Genomic DNA, 19494 nt, shown 5'->3' on the forward strand with positions numbered 1-19494 from the left:
CCAGACACACAACAGTTTGTTGTGCAAAGACAAATTAAATAGAGAGTAAGCCATGGTAAAGAGAGTAATATTTACATTAGGAAGACGGTAGTTAAAGTGATTATAAAGTTAGGGGCAGCACATTTTCAATATGAAAGATAAATATGAAAAAAAAGCAATCAACAAGTCATCATTAACCAATAGTCTAATAGAAGTAACCTTAAAGATGTCACATGTTATAAACTCCGTTAGCCGAGGGTCTCTATTGACATTAACCTTACACATTTTATTTTACAGAAAAATGCAAGCGCAGTATACTAAAAAATAACAAAAAAAAAGCTTCATCGACAACAGAAATTATAAATTTATTCAATTCATATCAATATCCATATCAATATAAGCTACATAACCAAATACTAAATAATTAATTATACTAATATAAGTCTCATGATCATCATGCCTTTTAATTGCGTGCTATTTTTGTATAAGTTTAGGTATACATATGATATATTAATGTCCTGGAACTTGATATGTATTGCCTACTAGTCTCTATTAATTGGTGCCTTTAAATTGAAGATTAATTATTACAAGTTACGGTTATTACAAGTTTTTCTCATTAAACATTAATACACATAGGTATTTAAAAATCAAATATGTATGTGTGACTATGTTATCGACCTTTGACGTCATAACTAGGGTGAGTCTCAGACTGCCAGTTATTTTTAGAACTTTTCTGAATAGTATTTTTTTTTTCATTTTGGTTTAAACAACAGACTTTTCATAACTCAGGCTTATTGTATTTTGAGTTTTTGTTTGTTGTTTTCTTTTCCTTTACTTCTTTGTCGTTGTCTTTAAAAATGCTGACATGTGTTTTTAAAGACCCGTATTTACACAATTCACTTTTGCTCGACTTCCGTCGGTTCGTACTCGAACTCCAGTCCAGTTCCTTTCAGTCCATCTCTCAATACAGAATCCATTAGTTTGTTCTGCGCAACCGTGAAATGATTCATCCAATCGCCAACGCCACCTGAATTATTATAAAAAAACGTGCAGAAACAGTTATCATTTTTATACTCGGTGTTATGCTCAGAAAATAATGTAATATTATCGTTTAGTGGAAATCAATGAATGAATTAAAACACACCATCTCTGTCTGTGTGTATGCCACAGAAATTAATTATACATCATTATTCCTCAGGCATCCACTTTTTTTATATGTACAAATATATTATAACCGACAATTACTATTGCAGACCTTTACCCATGTTGTACTCGAATACTGAAGTTCAAGATGTAACTGATGTATGAAATTTGTCAGTTCATTCCTTTCTATTTTTTGTATGTTTATGTTTAACAGGTGGATTATTACGTTGTATAAGAAAATCGAAAAATTCAGTTTAAAAAATATATATTTATATACTCGCTACATAACCAAACCATATCGATCCAATTTCGGCTATGTGAATATAATGCGTAATTAATTTTAGAACAGCACCAAAATGTTATTGCCGACCGTGGAATACTATCAAGATTTTAAATGACACTCCGACGGCTCAAACTTCATGACTTCTTGATTTACCTTTCCTCATAAATTTGGATACATTTAGGTCAAAGTCCTTGAGACCTGTAAAATTTGCCATTGGATTCTTGCTCATTTTCTTGAATGTGCACTGGTCAACGGTCTTCTGGAGGGCTTCTTCAGACAACTTCTTTCCTAGATGGTCGCAAATCTTTATTACGGCTCCGCGAAGATCCTATAATGTCAATTTAAAGTGTGTATAACATCTGTCTGAGCCAATTTTTCAAAATCTATGTTGTTGTAGCTGCAATTTTTCAGAAATGATGACATTTTGAACAATTGTCTCTACACTCTTACATGTTATTTACTATTAATGCCAAGTAGACAGGCATTCCAAACAGTTTTTAAATGATTAAAGAGTGAACTTATTTTCAAGTAGGCCTCCTCATTTTGGATCCCATTTTGGAACAATTTGTAACCATAATAATTGGTACTATTTAAAAAGTTATCTAGGACCACAATCTAAAAAGTCCCACATTATTGGCATATTAGGGAAAAAGGCTGACTTTATTTATGCAAAATTAGAAAAACAAATAGACACGCTTGCCTTCATTTCACACATTAGTACCTTTATTAATAATTAAATCACGGCCCAACTTAACTCACATCGGTTTGGAGTATGTAGATTGTCTTGAGAACCAAGATAGTTTGGGAAAAACGAAATTTTCCGTTTTTTTTTTTATTTACTTTCATTTTATTTTATTTTTTAATTTCAAACATCTTTAGGCAGGATAACTTATACTGGCGAGATCTTACCGCTGTTTTACAATATGGTCCTGCAAAAACACAGTAAAATAACAACAACAAAAATTAACCAGCACAGTACAATAAAATAAACAATAGTAAAAACGTTGGTGGAAAAGTATCCCCCGCCGGACATCAACCCGGTACTTCAGAGTCAATGTTTCGGGACCAGGAATTTTGGCTCAAGGTTAGGCCTAACTACAACTTAACTAATATATGGTAAAAACTATCCCCTGCCGGACACCAATCCGGTATTTCTGAGTCAAGGTTTCGGGGCGGGGATTACAAGGTAGGACAAATACTGTACAATTACTTTAATAGATAAAAATAGTAGAAACTATCCCCCGCCGGACACCATCGGGGTATTTCTGAGTCAAGGTTTCGGGACTGGGATCACAACTTTTATCTTGACTACAAACCTAATTAAACAATGCTAAAAACTATCCCCCACTGGACACCATCCTGGTACTTCAATTCTGAGTTTCAGGGCCGAGATTAAATGTTAAAAACATAGACAAAGAAAATATATAAGGAAATGAATTGTGATAATCAGAAAATGTGTTTCTTATAAGTAATCTTGACTAAATTAAGAAATTGACATTTTTGAATTCTGGTTGGGATTTTGTTCCTAACTTTTGCTCCAGAGATTTTTATAGAGCCATTCATTACAGAGCAATTTGGAATTGGGGGGAAAACGTTAAGCGAGTGAGCGTATCTCGTAGGATATCCATGTCGGTCAACAACCATTTCTATATCATTACATAAGGGGGAAGGTGCAACACCATTTATACATTTGTACATTAAACATGCTAGGGCGTAATCTCTACGTTTATCAAAAAGTTTCCAATTATTTTGCTAAATAACATCAATTCCACGAAAAATTATAAAATCAAAATTATTTTTAACTATTTTAGCAGCTCGTTTTTGTAGCTTTAATAGAATGTTTTTCTTTTGGCCTGACGTAGTTCCCCACACTGAGATTGCATAGTACATACATGGTTGTATTGTACTTCCATAAAGAATATTTAGAAAAGATTCATTTAGTGTTTCCGCCAATTTATTTAGAATGTTAATTTTGTACCCAATAGTTTTATTTAATTTTCGAATATGGTCATTCCAGGTAAGGTTTTCATCAATTTGAAGTCCTAAATAACGGATGTATTTTTACCTCATCAATAGTGTCATTACCAACATGAATATTCAAAGAGGAAAAAGGGCGAACATTTCTATTTTTTATAACATAAGTTTAAAAAAAGTTTGGTTTTGCTAGAATTTACAAGTAATTTATTAAATTTATACCAATTTGCGACATTATTCACTATTGATTTTAATTTGATATTGATATTTTCTACTGATTTGTCAGTAGTGTAGATGACAACATCATCCGCATATATGCTACATGATCCTGGAGATACATGGAGTGGTATTTTCTGAAGACATATTGATGTACACTTATGAGATCATTTTCGTTTAGATAATTAACTACTTGATTTTGTATTTCTCTTTCAACAATTTTTGATATATGGCAAACCACGGAGAAGGGTCTATAGTTAGTCTTTGTCTGCTTACATCCACTACCTTTATAGATAGGTGTTGTTTTTGCGAGTTCTAATCCTCAGGAACAATACGCAGACTAATAGACACATTTATTATAGAGTAAAGATATCTTGCAATATATTGGGAGGCAATACTAAGCAATTTTGAATAAAAATTCAGAAGATCCAAATTACTGCTTTCGGACAGACCTGATAGGGTATTTTCAAATGCTATCATGTTAAAATTTAATTTGCGGATACATAAAGGATGTTTCCATTCAGGTGTAGTAACAAAAGATTTAGAAATTTCCTTTTCAATACTTGAGAAAAAATATTAAAGCTTTCATAATTTAGGTCAGGGTACAAACTATTTCTATTTTAATCCTTCCCTATAGTTCTGCCTAGTTCCTCCCATATTTTTTATAGTTATTTTTGTATCTGTTTTCAACATTATCAAAGTAATTTAATTTTGCTTTCCGAATTTTGCTTGTTACTAAGTTACGTAGTTTACGATATTTGTTTAAATGGATATCACTCCTATATTTATCAGAAAGATGCTTTTCGTGGTCTCTTTCATACATAAGTTGTATTATATCTGGGCTCATCCAAGGAGTAAAACGATCTTAAACACGCATTGTTTTTAAAGGAGCATGTTTATTAGGGCCTACATATATTTTAAAAAGGAATCCCTCCATTCATTCCAGTATACATCAATATCACTATAATTATTATTATTAGTTGACAGAATACTTGAGCTGCTCAGGCTATTTATGAATAAATCTGTATTGGAGTGTTTAAATTTTCTAAATGTAATTGTTCTTTGTTCCTTAATGATATTTAGTATTTTAATGCACGTATAAATGAAATAATGATCACTAAGTGAAATTTTTGCAACTTCTGTGTAAATAATATGGCAATCTGAAATTTAAGTAAGAATCTGATCAATACATGTTGCAGTGGCTTTTGTAATACGTGTTGATTTATTTATTAGTTGTCTGAGTGCAAACATATTCTCTATTTGATTTATAGGATTTGAATTCAGGTCTATATTTAGGTTATAATTGACATACTGAAATCTCCCAAAAGGACTGTTTTTTTTTTTTTAATTTTCATTTGCAACCTTCTCGAACTTTTGTATAGTAAGAATGATGTAAGACTTTTTAGCCTTAGGGGGACGATATAAAGATCCCACAAGCATATTTTCATTATGTTTGTTAGGGATTTCAACCCATATTGCTTCCATGTTAGAAAGGGTGTTAAAGTAATTTCTTTCAATATAAGGAATTTTATCTTTAATATATAAACATACTCCACCACCTATTTTTCTTTCCATTAATAATATTCTTTTCCCTATCTCTTCTAATTACACTATAACCATCTATGTTTACAAGATTATCACTAACATCAGCAATTAACCAAGGTTTCAGAGATACATAATACATCAAGTTTAGTTTTGAAAAATAGAAAACCTATTTCATCAACCTTATTTACTAGACTTCTAACATTAATATGACCAACTGTAAAACCATCGCTATGTTTTAACCTATTCGCACATTTGTCATAAGCGGAGGTATAATTAGTAAATCCAGGTAGTGTATGCCTATAATTGCACTTATATTCTTCATCCAATTCGTCATCATTAATATCATCAAACTCAATATCACTGTATTCATATATATCATCTTCATATGAATCATTATCCATATATTCATCATCTCCATCAACATTATTGTTAACGTATATACCGTTAATTTCATCATTTTGGGTATCGTTAGTATTATTACCAATATCGACATCAACAGCATCATTATCATCGCCACAATTAATATTCTCATCCACACAAATTCCATTCCGTGATCTAAGAGGCACACCTTCACCCAAAATGCTTAACTTCTATTAATTTTAAACACTTTCGATCGTTTAAAAATGTTTACTTACTCGCTTCATATCCTCGTACTTCAAGAAAAGAACCTTTTTATCATGACGATTCTCCCACCAGCTGGTCACGTGATGTACCCAAGATCCATACGGAGCTATTAGTTTAACATAAACAAAATTTAAATTTAAATATTCCACGCTTCTCGTCGCGTTGCGTTCTTAATGAAATCGCGTCGGTCGACGACCGTCCGCGCAGTGTGCTTCGGTTTTAAATCAAATTTTAAATCTAGCGTAAACCAAAGTTATAGAAAAGCGTTGTATCTTAATCAAGGCATGCTTACATTGCATTGGAATCATCATTTTGAGCAGAAAGTCTTCCCAACTACTCATTCTTTGGTCGTCCGTGTAAGCTGTAAACATCCTTAAGAAATGGAACGCCGAAACACAGATGTCTTTATAGTTTCTTGCAACGTAGATTGCCTGTTTTTTAAAATGTATTTTTTAAAATTGTCAATATTTTAGCCACAGTAGCTTTTTATTTTATTATAATTATTTTTAACAAGTTTAAAAGTATAATTGTACACTAATTGCAAGAAAAATATAAATATTAAACGCTCACTCTAATATTACTCTTTCCCGAGTAAAAAACGTAATGAGCAGGGGTGGCGCCAAAGGGGTCTGGGGGCTATAGCCCCCCGTCGTGGAAGCATAGCCCCCCGTCGGAGAAGCATAGCCCCACCGCCGGGGAAGACGATAAATTTTGTCGGGGAACAAACAAATAAAAAAAAATATATTTACATGTAATATTCGTTTAGCCACCATATCGTTGGTGTTAACTTTTCATCACAACAACAACCACAATAACAATATTAATAATAATAATAATAATAATAATAATAATAATAATAATAATAACAATAATAATAATAATAATAATAATTCAATGAGACTAATTAAAAATAATTTGCGTTCTGTTATGACAAATGCTCATTTAGATAGCCTCATGGTGGTTGGAAGTCATATTATAGTAACTCGATGCCTATCAAATAAGTAATACAAATTCGCCATAATTCATCAAATATCCGTGGCTTCCAGGGGGCCCCTGGACCCCCACCGGATGCCCTAGGCGGCCCCCTGGCCCCAGCCAAGTGAGACTCGATTCGCTCCACTAGCGCCCCCCCCCCGTCGGGGCCTTTAGCCCCTCCGTCGGGCAGGTCCTGGCGCCACCCATGGTAATGAGTGATTGATATTCTATAAATACTGGATAATAAAATGTCACTTCTTTTACATTCATTCTAATTCTATTAGAATTAGCCTTGAATTACATGTCGGTCTTTTCACTCTTTTACATTTAGAAAGTTTTATCATTATTACTACAATTCTGTAGGACTATCATCGTAGTAAACATCATTACAACAACACCACTTTGAGTTTCAACATCATAAATCTAATAATGACTATCTTAACATTACAATTATCACAATCATTATCATCGTCGTTACTATCATAATAATCATAACCTGTAAAACCGTCATCCTAACCATTACAACCACCCACCATATTTATTATTGTCATTACTATCTTCATCATCATGATAAGTATCAGCGTCATTTTCACTGAGATAAGCTCAGTATTAGAGCAGCTTAGATCAGTCGGCTAATCTGGTGGTAACCATTGTGTGTGAGCTGAACCGTAGAGATATATAGGTCCCCGGTTCAATTCCCATCGCTGCCTCTTATTGTGTATCAACTGGAGGGCTCAAATACAAGTTACAATAGCGCACCGTCTTTCAGATGTGACGTTTAAGCCGTTGGTCCCGTGTACATTTTGTGGCCCATGTGCACGTTAAAGAACGCAGTACACTCTACGGAAAAGGGTAGGGTACGGTCTGCAGGGGTACTGTCGATTTGAAGGAAAATAATGGAAATAAGTCGTCTTCTAGACTTTTGCGGACTATCCTTGGTATTTACACCAAATAAATCTAATCCAATTGTTAAGTCAACTTTAATACCACCTGAAACTTAGGTCTTTATTTATATGATTATATTTTGTAGTTTACTTTATTTGCTGCCCGACAAGGTTAATTATACTCCAAGAGATACATTAAACCATTGACATGTTATTAATATTGCTAATTTTCTTAATTATTTTACCATTGATGTTTATGTAATCGTTCTTTATGTTCTTTATGTTCATTTACCTTTGCGTTCTTTTTGTGGAAGTTAGCTGGCATTGTATCAAATGCCATGTGAGTTTTGATAAGTCTTGGTTTATCACGTGGCATGTTAGCAATTTTCTTGTACAAGATGTTTCCAGGTTTAGCCGTACTCATCTCAAGGTGTGGCACTCTTTCCTCTACGTGAATTGATGTTATCTTTTCTACGTCACCATTATAGTAAATCATTGATATAATCTCTTGCAACCAAGTTGTTCCTGTAAAAAAAAACATACATTATTGAAACTTTATTAACAAGCTGTAATCGGTACGATTTTTGCCGAATGAAATGCCTGGCCTTTCCTATAACCCTAAAAGTTTACACATCATTGAAACTTTAATTATTTAACTTTCATATTGGTAATATTGCGTTTCAGTTTCGTCCTTTCATTCAGGATGTACCAATGGGATGTGTTGATCTGCCTTTGAATACTCCTGTTTTACCTGCGTCTAACCTGTGCAAACCCTCCCCATTTTCTACACCAGTTGTAATAAAAGTGTATGTTGAATGTTTTTAAATTTATAAAAGTAGTTTATAATGAGGCGGTACTGAGCAAAGACGAAATGATTTCCTGCTCTACAACAAGACATCTATCCTTGTGTCAACGTGGAAGCCTAATACGTTTCATAATTTGATATCGATTACCGAACTTGATAAATGTTTATGAAGCACAGCAATGACAATAAGGTTGTTTAATGTATAATAAATCACATTATTGGGCAGATGATTTTACATACACTTTAAGTTACCGCCATTATTTTTCTTTGTAAATTAAAGAAAAACTTATAAATGTAGAATTTAAATGTTTGTTTACTATATAGGCCTACATTCAAAACTGGATTTTACAATTATTGTTATTTTGATAGTTATTAGAATTGTACAGTAAAACAGAGTTACGTTCAATTCCACCTTACTAACACAATTTATTATAATCTCGAGTGTTGATTTTATACAAACACGTTTCCTCGTTTTATAATATTTTATAAACTTGGTGTAAAATTATTATTTTATGAGTCAAATTATTATGTTATTTTAAACGAGACAAGTAGGGAAAAACCTTTATAATAAAAGTATGTTCTTAAATATCGGCCTAGTATTTCTTATATAATTGTGAGGGCGAAACGATGTAACTTACAAAAGGTATTCCTTACTCAGAGTAGTATAATTGAAAGATAGGCCATAAAGAAAGTTACATAAGCCTGTCGTCTGCTCGTATTTGTTAAATGATAGACTGTATATGAACCAGCGTTAAAAAATATCGGAAAGATGTTATAATATAACAAGTTGTACAGTATGTGTTCCTTTTGATGTCTTAATTTCAAGAAACCTGACTTCTTTGTGCGTTTTTGACAGGCAAAAATGCAAATATCTCTTTCCTTATTTGCTTGATAACTCAAACCATACTGCAACTTTATAGTTTCATTTTCTTAATCAATAGTTTTGTAATCATGTTTGCATCCTATTAAGTAGTTAGTGAGAATAACGTCATCATGTTATATACTATAACAAATTGTACAGTATGTGTTCCTTTTGATGTCTTAATTACAAGAAACCTGACTTCTTTGTGCGTATTTGACAGGCAAAAATGCAAATATCTCTTTCCTTATTTGCTTTGATAACTCAAACCATACTGCAACTTTATAGTTTCATTTTCTTAATCAATAGTTTTGTAATCATGCTTGCATCCTATTAAGTAGTTAGTGAGAATAATATAAGTTAAAAACATGCTTTTTGTTTTGGCCAAATGATTTTTAGGAGCACAGAATAATTAAATGCATGATGTTTCAAACTTTATTAAATAGTTAGAAGCTCGATTATGTAGATTTTACCAGTGGTTGCAATTTAGATTTAGGCCTCAGTAAAACGAATCATATTTTTAAAAACCCTCATATCCAATTTTAATGTGCTAAGAGATCGTTCCACTGGCGTTTCAATGCATTTATTAGGACAACCAGAGTGTCAATATTCATTTAATATATTTTGTGTCGGAAAACAGAAACGAAAGTGTAAACAATGCCAATCACAACTACCATGGTTCAAATAGAATGAGGTATGTTCCATATTTAGATTTAAAACATAAATTCACAATTTCTAAAATCAGATGAACATTGAGGGGGCAACAGTCCAATGTAGGCCTACACTGCAATACCGTTATAGTTTAAAGTAAACAGTTGGCCAGATATCATGACCTTCACAAGTTTTGAAAAGTCGTTTAAATATCAAATAGACGAATCCATTGAACCGGTACCTACATTAAGTGCATTAGGTACAACTGCCAATTATATTTTACATCAATTTTAACAGCTAATAATATTGCTAGAAATCTTTTAGACATACCGGTATTTACAATCACTTCTATCACATCTTACCTGATTTTGGAAAGGAAATAACGTACACGTCATCATTTCTAACCTCGAATGTTTTCAAAGCGTCCAATGTGACGGCGTGAACAAACCACGGATAGGGAACGCCTTCATAGACATGGATACCTGATCCAGCCTGGAACTCGATGTCAGGATGCTCAGTTGCTGATTTGAGTGATTTCTCTGTTTCCATGGTTCTAGATTTTTGTAATGTAGAAGAAAATAATTCTCGTTTTAAACAGTGAATAGAGTAAAATTATTACCAGGCCTATTGCTCAGTAAAAGTAAAATAGTCCTAATATTTGGTGTGTTGTCATATATTGTGAAACCATTGTTATGCTCACCCCTAATGAAATGATCGGATCAGTTTCATCCAACAATCCAACCCTCTTTACTATAGGAAACATTTTGAGTCATTGATCACATTGGCTGTTAGCTATAATAGCGTAAACTAATTTACACAATATTCAACTTTCAAAAAATATATACATAAAAATGTTGTTTAAATATGACATTAAATCTCCCTCTTAAAAGTTTCAATACCTGGGGACTGCTGTATCCGCCCGCCTATTGGGATGAATGAGGAGGTACACCGGGAGATAATCCACTATCTGAAACGTATATTTCTGAACCACAGCACGATGTAAACAGTATATGACTTTATGTTATAAAATCAGGAACACAAAGTCTCCATTGCAGTAACGTAACAGCTATGAGCTCCTAAGGGCTCAAAACCTAACCCAGGGGCTGTGGGCCAGAGTCTCTTCGTACAGTACGTCACTGCTCCATGATTCAGAACTTAGCACACACGGTGGCTATCACGAGTCTTAGCTAAATGAGGGATGTTGTGGCAAAATTTCTAAGTTGTAGCAAAAATTGAAATTCAAGTTATTGGTATTTTCAAATACCTGAGTATGTGATCTTTAAAATGAGGGGTCATTCATTCAAATTGGACATATCAAGCCTAAGTTATTGGAAAGTGAAAATACAGTACTCTAGAGTCAAGATAAACATGATTTTGAGTATTTGCCTTTTAAAGTTATTTTTGCATATATTGTTTAATAGAATGAACTACCAAAATAATGTTAAATAAACGATTTGTTAACTACTTCCAGAACCAATACTTTGGGACATGATTAATAAGACAATTAACTGTTGATCTATAGTGAAAAAACAAATTTGGAATTTTAGGCAATGTTTTGAGCTCCCATATTTTATAGCTCATTTACTCAATACTGGACTGTGCGACAACTTAAGCATTTCGTCACGACATGCCTTAAATGCGACATGCAGTTTAGGGGTTCTTAATTTGTTAGCCTAGGCTATCCGAAGTGATAACCTTTTATCAATACCTAAAAATATATCTCTACCCCTAGCACAACAACTGATATGCTATTTTTACTTGTTTATATTAGGTTTGACCGATGACATTGTAGTATGATCATTGATTGATATTTAAATCTTGTTTGTATAGGTTTTTTATTGGTTTACACATTTCAATGATATCAGTGTTATAAACGTAATACCATTGCTATACCCTCGTACGACATCGCACTGTACTTTACTTTACTCTACTCATATCAGTCAACATAGAAAAAAGTTTCTGCCAGGTGGGCTAATGAACCAGGGATACCGCCATTAACGGTCATGAGTGCAACAACATTAGTCGGGGTAACATCCAATGTTATTTTTGCAAACTATGAGATTGTAACGTCTATTAAATAACCATTTCAAATCCCTAAATTGTTAAAGCTTCAGGCGGCATAGCCCGTTGTTATACCGGTTCCGTTATTGTCTCATCCGGGACATTTATCCACCTTCCGTCGCGAAAATCGACCCCTCCTGGTAGAACTATTAAAATGAATACTTTTCGAATACTTGTATCGCATTTCTTTTTATGTTAGATGAGGTCACTGACCTTTAAAATATACAATTACTCAATTCACGGGTATAATTTATACACACACACACAAAAAAAACAAAAAAAAAAAACAAGCAATACTATGCATCGCATGATCTCAGTACCTGGGATTGGTAACCTTTGCATGGTCTTACGACGTTTCATTTTTTAGGCACTTCCAGACAGATTAATTTTTTTTTTAAATTTTAATATTATTTTTAATATTTTTCAGCTCTTAACTTTAAGTTAATTTGGTAGTAGATAGGTCAAACATTCATGTTAGTGAAATGAGCTAGTATTCTTACAGAACTTCTAGAATAATTGCTAGGAGAAAACATATTGTTAATGTTCATTTAAATTCCTTACTGCATGTTTAAGTACGGTATGTTTGCATTTTTATTTAAAGTATTTTTGCCCTCCAACCACAATTGTGCTTGGTTTAAAATAACAAAAACAATTATGATTTTCAACATAGTACCAACTACAACGTATTTCTAGGTTTGGGTTTAAATATATACTGTCTTTTTTGAGCCAAAAAGTATCAAATAAGAGATCCTAATTGAATAGAATATACACCAGATATAGGGCCTTTGCATGGAGTATATTCCCAAGTACTCACATAATAGACATAGCAATACTTGGAGTATGTATTATACTATCTTATATAAACTTAATCAGTGGACCTTTCGGTTTTAAATATGTAATAGTCTGCACTCACCTATCTGCCGATGGTGCTCCGATGTTACTTGTAAACAATGAGGTGATTTTTGTCGGCAACGTGAGTTGTTTTTATAACAAGGGGGTTCATTGTAAACGAATCGTCCAATCGCGTTAGACGTACAAATCAAAGACTACTACTGCAAACTGGCAAACGGCTTTAGGTCACGCAAGTGCACAACGCTGTTTCTATCTTGAATAAATAGTGATTTGAATGTCGAAAGCGAAAGATAAGACATTGCCTAAATCTGTGACTATACAGTCTGTAACAACGTAGTAAGTACAGCATTGGGGCGGATGCAGTGGGGGGAGGGGATGGAGAAGGTGCGATCGCACAACCTTAAATTGTATTAGGAAAAATAAGTTTTGTAATATATTATTGATATGAATTATTGGTGATAGTTTTAAGGTACACCCGGGCACCCAGAGATCTATATTATTATACAATTTTCGCACCTCAGTCCCAACCATGTTTGTACTGAGATGGTGAACACTCACGCAAACGTGGGCGCGGATCATGGGGAAGGGATATACGTCAATGGGTGGCGCCAGGATTTGCCCAACGGGGTGTCCCAGGTCAGTCCCCGACGGGCAGCCGATGTCCTCGACGAGAGGAAAAATTTTTCAGACTAGAACAAAGTGGGCGTGGTGAAACGTCGCTTTAAAATGCCTCGAAAGTAATCCTCGGAGCGAATCCCCCGAAATTTTGACAAATTAAAGGTTTCAAAGGCTTATTTATTCGATTTTAGAATCTACTAATATGTACAAAATACTTATAATTTGTTTTCTCCCCCACGAATTGTGTGGTTTTCTCTCCAATGGGGTGGGGGGGGGGAGCTGGCGCCACCCCTGTAAACGTCCCCTCACATATATTTTTTTAAAGGGGAAGGGTTGATCCCTTCACTTTTCCTTATGCCTGAAAATTGTTAATATAAATGCATAAATGACCCATGTTTTAACGAAAGAGCGCTGTACAGCCATAGTACATCTTGTTTTTTAGCAAGATACCTGTTTATCTGCTCAAGAACATCTGAATTACGTATAATACTCGATTCGAGTGCGCGTGTCTTTATTATAATTTGAGAAGTATAAGAAAAAGCGTGCAAAGATAAGATTGGGTTTCGGCACATGAAGTAGTATTTTCTATGGTACTTCACAACGATTAATTAGATCGATGATGATGATTTTACTATATAAGAGTGTCATAATATTACACTCTAATATAGTAAGATCCATCATCATCGCAACCTAGAGGTACAATTTCCCCAAATTGTATTTCCCCAAATTTTTTGTAAGTTTTACTTTCTATGGTAACGTACATCACACATATTAATTAGATATCTATGGTTGCCGAAAATAGCTGATAAAAGATCATGAGAATTTGTTGGCGCTTCATTTTGACTATATTATAATGGTGATGTGATGATGATGAATTGTACTATTTAAACGGATTTTAGGTAGGTCGAGTATATTAAATACATCAAAGAAAGTATTTCTTTAGTTTTATTTTCTATGGCACATCACTGGTATGAATTAGATCTCTGTTGCGAAAAATCCCTGAATACAGATCATGAGAAATATGCCTGCGATTCATCTAGACTAAATAAGGATTGTGAGATAATGGTGAATTTTACTGTATAAAAGTGTCATTTCCGGCCGGCCATCTAAAGGTACTCTTTTCTCAAATGTTCTCACCTCGGCCCCAACCATTTGATACATCAAAGAGAATGTATTTAAATTTTATAATATGTAGGCCTGGCCTACATTAAACATACTAATTAGCTATTCGTGGTTGCCGAAAATCGCTGATACTTTAACTATAAAATAGTGATGTGATGATGAATTTTACTATATAAAAGTGTCATTTCCGGCCATCTACAGGTACTACCGTATTTCCTTAAATTTTTGCACGCACCCCCCTACTGCCAAATCCTGCATCCGCCCAAGTCACTGTAATAATAAAAGACAACATTTTCGGAAGAGAAGAGACGTTTAAATCGTTGGCTTTAGCAATGTGCCCAATATTTATTTATCTGTATATTACTTTTTAAGATACATTTCCAGTGATCATTCTCCCTCTGTAGACGCACTAGTTAGAAGCTTCCGGTGCGGATGATGATGATGATGATGATGATAATAATAATATTAATGTCATCTTATTTGGCGCGCGTATCAATCTCTAGCAGAGCTACTTAAGCATCATCTGCTACAATATAAATATTAAAATTACAGTATTATCAGCATGCTGTTTTCATCACAATTGACTCAAAATACTTTACACCACTGTAGATGGTCATGGCATGCATCCATGGGACTCAAGCCATGGCTGCAAAATAGAGAGCGCACTTATCTTTTGGATTATTGTATAAACTATGTTACTTCTTCAATAAAATTATTTTTCTCCCATGGAACCCAATGAAATTAAATTGAATCACAAAAAAAAAAAAAAAAAAAAAAAATACAATATACCGTTATCCTAAAAGACAATACAATATCAATAAACATGTCACTGTTTCCTAAAATTAATTTTTCTTTCTACCAGATTAATTCTGACTTTAGGCTTTGATCAGCATTAGCAATAACTCGTACTGCTATATTCTGCTTTTTTGGTAATTTATCCACATAACTATTTTCAATATTCTCAAAGAAAATCACAATAATCAAAAAGAGACATGTAGTTTGTTCACATGTGCAATCTAACAAAGCGATGTATAAATCTTGATAGGCCTACCAAGATATTGGAAACGTTCGACGGCTTGATTGCCAATCAGCAATTTTAAAATCAAATCCGCAACACTATATTATTTCTTAAAAGAACCAAACATAAGTCATTTTTTTGTCAATATTTAAATAATTTGTGCGTGGTTTTTATCTTTAGTTGACATAATTTAGCCTCTTGTTTATAAAAAATATTGCATTATTTTTCTATTTAGACCCTTTTTGCATGTTACTGTTCATCAACTTCTGTCGGTTCGTAGTCAAACTCCAATCCCGAACTATTCAATGCATCTTTCAATACTGCATCTATAAGTTTGTTCTGCGCAACTGTAAAGTGATTCATCCAATCACCAACGCAACCTGAATAACAATAAAATACGCATAACAACAATCATCACTTATATACCGGTACCAAGATTAATATTAGGCCACACCCCCATAAAGTCTAAATAGAAAGTGAAATTGAAGAACATCGATATAATTGCTATCTAAATCAACGGTGGCGGAACGTTTTTTAATGTGGTGGGCGGGGGGAGGTTTCATAAGGTCCATTATGCGAGCATCTAGACTGGGGGTCAGGTGGCCGCCAAGGGGCCCCCAGTGGAGGGTCATGGTGCAAAACCCCCTGAAAGCTACTGCTATTTGACGAAGTTTGGTGAATTTTATTTATTTATTTGTGATTATGGCACCTATAGATGGCAGCCTGGAGATTGCAGTTCCAGACATAAAATTTGAATATAATTTTCTTTAAAATCTCATTTTTTTTTTAATTGAACAATTTAAGGAAGGGGAACGGGCCGGCTGGGCCCCTTGAACCCGCCACTGGGACCTATATCACCTCAGCCCCCCCCCCCCCCATGGTTGGGGCTGAGAGAAAATTAGTGATTATGGCACCTCTAGATGGCCGGAAATTGCACTCTCAGACTTAATATATAGTTTTCTGTTATATAGGCCTAATCTCCATTTAAAAAAAAAAAAATGAAATTTAGGCCCCCACCCTTAAATCTGCCACTGATTTTCGAACAAATTCGAAGTAAAGATTGATTCGACGATCTCAATGAATAAAATGGATAAAAATTACCATTATATATTAGCCCAGAAATGATACTCCAGCTGTGGCAGGTGTAGGAAGTCGAAATATAGGGGAACCAGGGGTGGGGGAGGTCATGTGCAAATACAGTGTCCACCTAACTCAGCCCCACAAAGGTTGGAGTTATTATGATTATGGCACTTCTAGAGGCCCGGAAATGACACTCTCACATTAAAAGTTGAATACAATTTTGTCTGATTTCTCAATTTTTTTTATATAATTTTAAAAATTAGGAGGTTGGGGTCCCGTGCGCGCGTCCCGTGCTGATTGGCTCCTCCTTGAATCCGCCACTGTTCAATATATAACACTTGACATAGCCTATGGTTTTGTTTCACAAATAACTAATTCCTAAATGTCAAGCGAAAGATGTTTGTTATTCGAAAGATTTTTTATTCAATACTTTTTTTACACCCTATAACACATTAACTACAGTATCGCTCTATAAAGTGTGCCTACCTCCACCCTATTTATAAACACATAATTCACGAAGGCGGGCGATTCCATTCTTTTTTCTTCATGTTCGATGGTGGGTTTAAAGGGAACGTCAATCAACATTTGGTTGCTCAACTCAAAATGGGAACTTGTAATGTTAGTTAGAAAATGAAAACATAAAACTATATTTTATAATAATAATAATAATAATAATAATAATAATAATAATAATAATATGTCACTGGTGCTGGGAGCAGTCACAAAAGTAGATTTGGAGGGAGGCCCCTAGTAGAAAAAGTTGGGGGCATAGCCCCCCAGGCTCCCGCTTCCGCCGCCGTTGATCTAAATGAGACTAATTAGTCTAATTATAAATGGTTAGACTCATTATTTTTGTTCTATTTGTAATCTCCACAAATTTGAATTGCTATATATAAAAAAAAACATTACAAGCATGCTAAAGGAGTCGAGAAACATAAGCTGTTTTTTGTGGCAGTATAGGCTGTGGGGGTGCTAGACATTTGGAGAAGGTAATTATTTGTTTCGTAGGTAAGTTTGGTAAAATGCCATGAATTATTCACAACTCTTCTTAAAGAACCTATTTTGCGCATGCGGTACTTTCAAGTCTGTGTCAGTCCATGGTCAGTCTGATATCAGTTATTCTGTACATTATCGCGATAGAACCTAGAGTTTTCACATTTGTATGGGCCTTGTATTTAACTGAATGCAAAATATGAAACCAGAGATTTAATTTACGCAATTGAATCTGAATTGTATTAGATTCGCCTAAATTTACTATTCGGAAAACAACAATTACATGATGATAAACATCAGACAGAAAGAGATCAAGATTTTCGAAGAAGGGTAGGCCCTAGGCCTATACTGTATTTTCAGCAGTGGAGTAAGGGAACTCCACTGTGTCGTAGACTTCGCTCAACACGGGGTTCCCTGAACGCCGCCCTCAGCGGCGTGTGCGAAGCACAACTCAGTGTCAGAAGTGGAACGTAAAATTTCGATATGATTTTGTAATCAGATTTGCGAAAAAAGTTTCAGCTAACCGTATTTCTCGACCGAGACGTCAGTGGGAGCTGTCATTGGCGTACCTATGGGGAGGGGTTCAAGGGGGCACGTGCCCCGGGCGCCAGGTTTGAGGGGGCGCTGAAATGGGAGAATGAGAATAAAAAATTTAGCACTTTTTAGAAAAACACGACGAAATTGATCTATTTAAATTCGCCAGGCATGAATAATAATGTAAGCAACTGATATTAGGCTGACCATGGCCTGAAACAGACTCGAAAGTAGTCCATGCACAAAATATGTTTTATATGAAGAGTTATGAAAAGTCAAGAAGTTTTACCAAAATTACCTACGAAAACAAAATTTGCTTGGGGCAGTATAGGTTATGAGGGTGCAGGGCATCTTTACATCTTTACTATCATGTTCCAACATGGTTTAAAAAATTAAATATCATAAATATTCAATCGTCCAGGTACCCTATCTACTTTCTCCAATGTGACTAACAGGCTCCGGTTTACTTTTCTGGCCAAACAAGTTCGATGTGAGGGACACATCCAGCGTTGAACGACCAGGATGCACACCGGAGTCGGAGTCGCCAGCGTAAACAACACCGAATTTGAGTTTGGATTAAAGGCCTTAACTACCAATTCTGTGGTCAGCTAGGCCTATAACCTTTGCTGGCAACGTGCTAGGCTAATACATTTTTCAAATTAAACCTCCTGCGCTTCCGTATATGCAACAATCTTGCTTAATTTGCATAATAAATAAAAAATCAGCCCATACGTTGCTTCAATATTGACAATAATTGCAGCTCCATCACGACTCGCACAACTTGATCGACAAGTTTGGCCACCATGGACCGTCATCTCAGCTTGCGAACATAGCGTGTGTGCATCTTTTGATCTGTTGCATCAACAATCCGATACTAGTTGGGAGTAAAGCCGTCAATTATTAGTTTAAGAATGGCATAAGTTTGATGATGTTAGTTGGTGTTACCTTTTCTCATAAACTTGGATATATTTTGATCAAAGTCTTCGAGACCTGTAAAATTTGCCATTGGGTTTTGACTCATTTTCTCGAAAGTACAATGATCAACAGTTTTGTGGAGGGCCTCGTCAGATAACTTCTTTCCAATATGGTCACATATTTTGGTTACTGCGCCTCGAAGGTCCTATATTGATAATTATTCAGCATTGTAACATAAATTTACTTAAGAAAGTATAATACATACCCCAAGTATTGAAATACACGCCATCGTGTTGGGATTCAATATTTCGACATTAATTATGTCATCATCAGGAATGATGATGACATAATTAATGTCAAATA

At 34.5% G+C, this 19494-nt stretch overlaps 2 protein-coding genes across 2 annotated transcripts in view; both read right to left on the reverse strand.

Annotated features, from left to right (window-relative positions):
• Positions 1–319: 319 nt before the first annotated feature.
• On the reverse strand, positions 320–13660 carry LOC117103575 (sulfotransferase 1E1-like). The gene is made up of 7 exons (XM_033244156.1): positions 12913–13660; positions 10301–10491; positions 7916–8148; positions 6057–6195; positions 5776–5870; positions 1559–1733; positions 320–1006 (listed from the first exon to the last, which is right to left on the reverse strand). Exons 2-7 carry the CDS (start codon positions 10485–10487, stop codon positions 876–878), a joined length of 960 nt encoding a protein of 319 aa, XP_033100047.1. The 5' UTR covers positions 10488–10491; positions 12913–13660; the 3' UTR covers positions 320–875.
• A 1248-nt stretch (positions 13661–14908) lies between these two features.
• The window catches only part of LOC117103598 (sulfotransferase 1C4-like), a 9268-nt gene continuing 4682 nt past the window's right edge, over positions 14909–19494 (reverse strand). Inside the window, exons 2-3 of the mRNA XM_033244179.1 lie at positions 19162–19336; positions 14909–15989 (exon numbers count right to left, since the gene is read on the reverse strand). Coding sequence (XP_033100070.1) covers positions 15859–15989; positions 19162–19336 — 306 coding nt within the window. The 3' untranslated portion in view covers positions 14909–15858. The remainder of the gene's footprint in view (positions 15990–19161; positions 19337–19494) is intronic.

The sequence above is a fragment of the Anneissia japonica genome, unplaced genomic scaffold (genome assembly GCF_011630105.1).
Source record: "Anneissia japonica isolate Jap-2015-1 unplaced genomic scaffold, ASM1163010v1 scaffold6792_len961167_cov158, whole genome shotgun sequence".
NCBI classification, from domain to species: domain Eukaryota; kingdom Metazoa; phylum Echinodermata; class Crinoidea; order Comatulida; family Comatulidae; genus Anneissia; species Anneissia japonica.

Excerpts from the sequence above, each read along its gene's own strand:
- LOC117103575 (XM_033244156.1), bottom strand. The coding sequence starts at position 10,487 with ATGGAAACAGAGAAATCACTCAAATCAGCAACTGAGCATCCTGACATC. Across the intron at positions 6,196-7,915 it reads TCCACAAAAAGAACGCAAAG|GCAATCTACGTTGCAAGAAA; the intron begins GTAAATGAACAT and ends TTTAAAAAACAG. Across the intron at positions 5,871-6,056 it reads AATGATGATTCCAATGCAAT|CTCCGTATGGATCTTGGGTA; the intron begins GTAAGCATGCCT and ends TTAAACTAATAG.